Raw genomic sequence first — 7080 nt, forward strand, 5'->3', positions numbered from 1 at the left:
TTTGTTTCAAGTCTGTAATTCATTTCCATGAGACATTTTCCTTACCTGTCAGCTTGTTGAAGGAGCCCGAGGGGCCCTTCCGGTACTCGTAACTCTGTAGCAAATCATGAGATGGGGCCGGATTCTCCAAAAACAAATGGGAGCGTTTCAGCCCAATACAGCAGAAGTTGTTCAACAGGGACCTGAATTCTTGGGGCAAAATCCCAGTAGCGTGGGTAGTTTCAGCTCCAGAGCAGGGAGGACCGAGGATTCGGGCCGGTGTTGGGTGCCTCTTACTTCCCCGGCCCCTCAGGACCGAGGGGGGGCTGGGAAGGGGTTTCCAGGCCAACGTCTCAGCCCTGACGCTAGTTGTGTCACCCTAAACAAGTCACTGAACCTTCACCACGTGCAGAATGGGAATCCACACCTCTGCCCCACGTTCCCGTCAAAGAGCCTGTGGAAAGTGCTGGGACTTCCCCGGCGGTCCAGTGGTTAAGACGCGCCAATGCAGGGGGCATGGGTTCGATCCCTGGGCAGGGCACTAAGATCCCGCATGCCACGGGGTACGGCCAAAAATTTAAAAATAAAATAAAAATAAAGAGAGAAAGTGCTCATCGGGGTCCAGACCTTGCCTGCCTCTCAGGCTCACCTCGCTGACCTCTAGCTCCCCACGTGAAACCGACAGCCCCAGACCCGACAGGAGCGCCGACGGTCTGTGACTCAGGCGTGAGAATGGAGTTATGGGCGGAGGGAGACGCGCAGGGCCCTTGAAGAGCTGAAGCCCCTGCGGCTGTGGGACCAGGCGTTAAAGCGAAGCGCGGTTCCGATGACCTGGATCTGCCTCGTAGATCCTGGATCTGCCTCGTAGAACTAGCCCCTTACCACCCCCACTTACCCTGCAGACACTTACAGCCGAGGTCGCTCCGCCCGCCCGCGTCTAGGCACGGGCCCTCCCAGAGGAGACCACGGCGAAAACCAGGCGGGCGGCGCAGAGGTGGCGGCCCTCCCCAGCTTTGCTTCTCCCTCTCAGCCTGCCTCCCTTCCGTCCCCGAGGCTCGGGCCCTAGCTTCCCACAGCTCTCCACCCCTAGCAGGCAAATACCAAAGACCTTTGTCCCAAGAAGGAAAATTAGGGGTGGGTGAAAATGAGGCTTTTCCATCAGAGAAACGACACAGTCACTGCCCTCTGGGGTCGGCGCCAGGGCCCTCCCCGGGGTGACGCACTGCTTTCCGTGGCCTCCTTAATATTATTTCTTGAGTCTCTGGTACCGCCCTTCACCCTGCCTCACCTGCCTGTGAGCCGCCTCCTGATGGGAATGACTTCTGGCTTTACAGCCTTGCCACGTGCCTGATGGGGCGCGCCTTCGTGCTGCCCCTGTGCGGGCACTGGACAGCGCTGTGGCCAGTTCCCCTGGGCTCCTGAGAATGCCCAGGAGCGGCCTGACCGTGTGCGGAGCAGAGAGAAAGGGCCAGTGGGAGAGAGAAGTTCTTCTTTCTCTCCTGGTTTAGGAAGATCAGCTCCAGGGAAGTGGCGCATGCTTGGACATGCACTTTCGTCTCTGACCCTCTGAGGGTGGCCACCTGGGAAAAGGTGAATTGGCATCTCACGGTCTCGGGGAGGGCTTGTGCCTTGAACCAGGGCTTCCCTTCTTATTATTTCACCCTGGGAACCCAGTGGTTTGAAAAATTTGTCTACCCAGGACCCTACTTAGGCAGTAGCTGTCACCTCTGTTACTAATCACAGATACCTCTGTCTGTATATATCTGCGAGTCCCAGGTCCTGGTCCACGGGGGACAGGCAGCCTTCTCCATCTGAGCTGATATCGTTCCTGCCCCCAAAAGGAGGGAAAAGGCACTGTAGCCCCAGTAGGTAGCCTCATTGTGGGCAAAAACAAATAATTTCTCCCTGTCTTTGATAGAAATAGAAATGAGCCCTCAAACCTCCATGACCCACACAGGGACCACTTCCCCAGAAGAGGAAGGAAGATGGAGAATGAGGGATTTCTCTCTCTTCCCGTCAGGCAACATACACATCACCCCATGGTGCGCCCTCCCTGCTTCCTTCCTAGAAGAGGGAGGAGAAGCAGATCCCAGTGCCTGCGGGAGTCTGGGCTTACCTCTCACCCTCCTGGAGCAGAGTTTATCGTGAGTGGCAGGAACTCACTCCATCCACACCACTGATGAACACCGTCTGTTGGGTTTCTAACACACATTCCTGGGCCGTAGGGAGCTACTTGACATTTCCCTAGCTGTTTTGAAATGGGCATTTGTAGTGTGTAATGTTCTAACCAAAACCATTTACACTCTGACTGTGCCTCTGGGCAAAGCTAGCTCCACACCTTGTCTGAGAAATTCTGAGGTTCCCACCTTCCTGCCAGCTTCCAGACATCATTCAATCTGTCTACTTTTTCTTAGACTTTCAAAGCAGGCGTTTGCCCTCTTGTTTGTATTTTCCTTCAGCTCCTGACCAACTGCTTTTGTAAGAATCGTGAGGGGGCAACTGTCAGCTGTGAGGACTTGGGGCAGGTTATGTACCTGCAGCCTCATTATTTTGGGCTTTTGGACTTGCCGTACGTTGGCAGACCACAGGCTGCAGCTTTGCGTTTGTTGGTGTAGAGTCTGTTGTCTTTGGAGAGCTGTTGGGAAGGCATACACAGGATCTGATGATCTGTTCTCTCTCTGCAGGTTGCTGAACGTTAAACTTCTAACATTTGTTTCTTAAATCATATGTAGATATATCTTCAAATATAACCTGACAGGCCAACATGGACCTGAATCAATCTAAACTCCCTATTAAAAGTGCAAATACACCACCACACCAGTCAGAAGGACCATCATTAAAAAGTCTACAAATAATAAATGCTGGAGAGGGTGTGGAGAAAAGGGAACCCTCCTACACTGTTGCCAGGAATGTAAATTGGTACAGCCACTATGGAGAACAGTATGGAGGTTCCTGAGAAAACTAAAAATAGGACTTCCTGGCAGTCCAGTGGTTAAGACTCCACACTTCCAATGCAGGGGGTATGGGTTTGATCCCTGGTCGGGGACCTAGGATCCCCTGTGCCAAAAACTTAAAAAAAAAAACTAAACTAAAAATAGAGCTACCATATGACCCTGAAACCCCACTCCTGGGCATATATCCAGAGAAAACTCTTAATTTGAAAAGATACATGCACCCCAATGTTCATAGCAGCACTATTTACCATAGCCAAGACGTGGAAGCAACATAAATATCCATTGACAGATTAATGGATAAAGAAGATGTGGTACACACACACACACACACACACAATGGAATACTACTCAGCCATAAAAAGAATGAAATAATGCCATCTGCAGCAACATGGATGAACCTAGAGATTATTATATTAAGTGAAGTAAGTCAGACAGAGAAAGACAAATATATGATATCATTTGTATGTGGAATCCAAAAAGTGATACAGATGAACTTATTTACAAACAAAAAATGGACTCACAGACGTAGAAAACAAACTTATGGTTACCAAAGGGGATAGCAGGGGATGGGGAGGGAGAAAGAAATTAGGAGTTTGGGATTAACATATGCACACTACTGTATATAAAATAAAGAACAAGGACCTACTGTACAGCACAGGGAACTATATTCAATATCTCCCCAGATTCCAGAACACTGCCCCTCCAGGTAAAATTCAGAATCTCGGGGGGGTAGAACCTCCGAGGCTGCCGTGCAGATAGAGTCCCTCTAAGGTGCCAATGGCGTGGGATGCCATTTCTATAGGAGAGAAAGATGGACAGACCCAAGGGCTGGATTCTTGCCCTGGGTCTGCAGCCAACTTGGAATGTGACCTCAGGTCAATCGCTTACACCCTCAGGTCTCCATTTATTTCATTTTAAAATGAGAATAATTCTGCTGTTTATCTTCCTCAGGATTGCTGGGGTTATGCAGCCAGAGGGGAGGTGGGGAGGGAGCATTCACACACTTTGCCTCACGTAAGCCTCTACAGAGGTGAGCACCTTATTTCCATTATGCAGGTAAGGAAGACGGACATTGAAAGGTTAAGTCATTTACCGAGGTCCCAAGTCTTGTAGGTGAAGGAGCGCAGGTGAGAGAATCCAGGCATCTGGTTCCAGAACATTCCATTCCATCAGGGTGCTCCTCTGAGATTTTAGAAATCAGGTAAATGCTCGCTAGTCAAACCGAGGCATAGGGGCTAGCAGCAGCAGCATGACCTGGGAGCTCGTTAGAAATGCAGGTTCTCAGGCCCCGCCTGGGTTGACTGCCTCAGAATCTGCATTTGAGCAAGCTTCCCAATGATCCCTGTGCACCTTGAACTTTAGAAGCACTGTTGTAGAGGATTGCACTAGAGAGAGGAAGTCTACAGATGAGGTTATGGTAACTATCCAAACATCCAACAGAAGTGTAAGATCCTCCCAGGGATAATCAAAGAAGAAATCATTACCGGGAAATTCCTGTGGGAGAAGGGTGACTGTAAGCCGTTTCAGCCCTTTCTCTCTGAGTTCCCATTTCGGGGGAAATGCCCCTTATCTGAAAACGTCCAAACCTCCCAAGAGAATGGGGTTTGGGATGGAAACATACTGTTTTTATAGGTGTGTATGTGTGTGTTGTGTTTAATTTACAAAGGTAATATGTTTACTTTTAGAAACGAGAGAAGGAAAAGTCAGGAAGAGAGGGTTCCGCAAAGCTGACGTAGCCCAGCAGTGTTCCTTTTTGAGGGTTCTCCTGTTCCTGCCCTTTTTATCATGGCTCTTCACTTATTTCAGGAGTGATCCTTCATGGCGGATAGCATCCACCAGGGAGGATGGCCAGTTGGGTAGGGGGAAGTTCAGCTTCCAGAATATCTTTGCTATGAGTGTTGGTCCTTAGGTTAAATCCGAAGACCCATCCGTTTGAAGGATGTTCCCCTGATACTCAAACTGCAGCCAGCGGCCCCGCTATACCAAATGCTCCCAGCAGAATGCAAAGAGTAGAAAATGGCCTGACCCAAAGCTCAGAAGCGAAACTCACAAATCAGGGCTTTGAGAAGTATGAAAAGGCTTCCAGACCGCACTCCAGACGACTGCTAGCCTTAGGGGAATGTCAGTTGAGTACAAAGAAATTCTCAACCTGGAGCCAGAATGTCCAGTAGGATTTGATCCAGGGAAGGATGCTCAAAGCCGGCCCTCTGCTCCCTCCTCGCCTTTCCTGGATTAGCTCTGTTGAGGCGGCACAAAACACCTGGATGAGCTGTGGTTTCTGTCCAGTGATTTTAACACATGTTCCCATGTTTAAATTTGTGATTTGTATGCACAATATTATTTAGCCCTTAAAAGTTACTTTTCTGGGCTTCCCTGGTGGCGCAGTGTTTGAGAGTCCGCCTGCCGATGCAAGAGACGTGGGGTCGTGCCCTGGCCCGGGAGGATCCCACATGCCGCAGAGCAGCTGGGCCCATGAGCCATGGCCGCTGAGCCTGCGTGTCCGGAGCCTGTGCTCCGCAATGGGAGAGGCCACAACAGTGAGAGGCCCGCGTACCGCAAAAAAAAAAAAAAAAAAAAAAGTTACTTTTCTGAGACCCAGTCTGTCTGTGAAGTGTGCAAATTCCTGAAAGAGTCAAGACACCGCTTGTCATCAGCATCCCAAGCATTCATTTATGTCCGTGGCTCCAGAAAGAGCCAGTCGGAAATATCACACAGACCTGATCCCTGCCTTCTAGAAACTTGTAGGGTGAGGCAGAGGTAGTGACACATAAATTAATGTCCTGGCTGCACGTGGCACCCCAGATGTGGATACCCATCTACTGAATCAGAGACTCTGCATCTACTAATTGACACATCTCGGGCCCTAAAATAATCCACTGTAAATTTGGGTTCTTTTGCCAACCTCAGCCCTGGTCTTCTTGTACTGGCTTTACTTCCAACCAGCCAAATTAAAACTGGTTAAACCAATTTTTTCACAGTCTTTCCCTCCCTGTTTGATTTTATTTTTTTTATTTTTCAAAAATCTAGAAGAAGGGGATTTGGGGTCGGGATGATACCATCACTCTGTCACTTCTAATTTCATTCTGTTAACAATTCTTTGAGTCACGAGGGTGGAAGCTTTGATTCTGAGAAATTACGCACTTTTAAGTTTTGACTCCGGAAAGTCACTGTGGCTCATCTGTAAACAATTCCAGAGGGTGACCGTGAAAGAGGAACGTAGTAACCAGGCTTCCCCCTGGGGAAGTCACTGATCCCTTCAGAGCACCTGATTGCACAGGTAAAGAGTTTTAAGGGGGTGGCAGTGGTGGGTAGGGAGTGAAAGAGAAAGCATTTGGTTCAAAACCAGACTGTGTAAACAGCCCTGCTCTTTTCTCCTTTCTCCCTTCCCCCACTAACCGATGCTTTCCATCACCCATAGATGAACTGGGAAGGCTGGTTATTGACAGCTGGGCAATTTGCACAATAAAGTTTAACGGTTTACATCCCCTTTGACTTTCCATCCCCATTGACTTTGTCAATGTTCTCAATGGATCACGTTCTCACACTCGCACTGACTCTCTCCTTCTTCTCTTCCCCTTCAAGCGTGCAAACGCAAAGAGCAAGAACCAAACAAAGACAGGAACAATTCCCAGAAGAAATCCCGCCTGGTGTTCACCGACCTCCAACGCCGAACACTCTTCGCCATCTTCAAGGAGAACAAACGCCCATCCAAGGAGATGCAGATCACCATTTCCCAGCAGCTGGGCCTGGAGCTTACGACCGTCAGCAACTTCTTCATGAATGCCCGGCGCCGCAGCCTGGAGAAGTGGCAGGACGATCTGAGCACAGGGGGCCCCTCGTCCGCCTCCGGCACCTGTACCAAAGCGTGATGGAAGGACTCTCAGTTGGGCACAAGTCACCTCCAAATGAGGACAAAAGATACCAGAAGAAAATGCAAAGGAAAAAGACGCTGGATTCTTAGCTGGGGCCCTTCACTGGTGATTTGAAAGCACAATTCTCTTGAAAAGAAAATTCTATTCTAGCTGTAATCATAGGCCAGGTGTTCTTTTTGTTCGTTGGTTTTTAGTGGCTATGGAGTCCAAGTGCAAGCTGAAAACTAATCTCTTTGAACCGGACATTGTCCTCTGAGCGAGTGTGCTGAGCACCT

At 49.4% G+C, this 7080-nt stretch overlaps 1 protein-coding gene across 1 annotated transcript in view; it reads left to right on the forward strand.

The window, feature by feature from the left end:
- Positions 1–6802, forward strand: part of ONECUT2 (one cut homeobox 2) — a gene marked incomplete at both ends in the record, with an annotated part of 39716 nt that extends 32914 nt beyond the window's left edge. Inside the window, one exon of the mRNA XM_082668057.1 lies at positions 6516–6802. Coding sequence (XP_082524183.1) covers positions 6516–6802 — 287 coding nt within the window. The remainder of the gene's footprint in view (positions 1–6515) is intronic.
- Between the last annotated feature and the right edge of the window lie 278 nt (positions 6803–7080).

This window comes from Grampus griseus (assembly GCF_964374135.1).
Source record: "Grampus griseus genome assembly, chromosome: 12".
In the NCBI taxonomy this organism is placed as follows: Eukaryota; Metazoa; Chordata; class Mammalia; order Artiodactyla; family Delphinidae; genus Grampus; species Grampus griseus.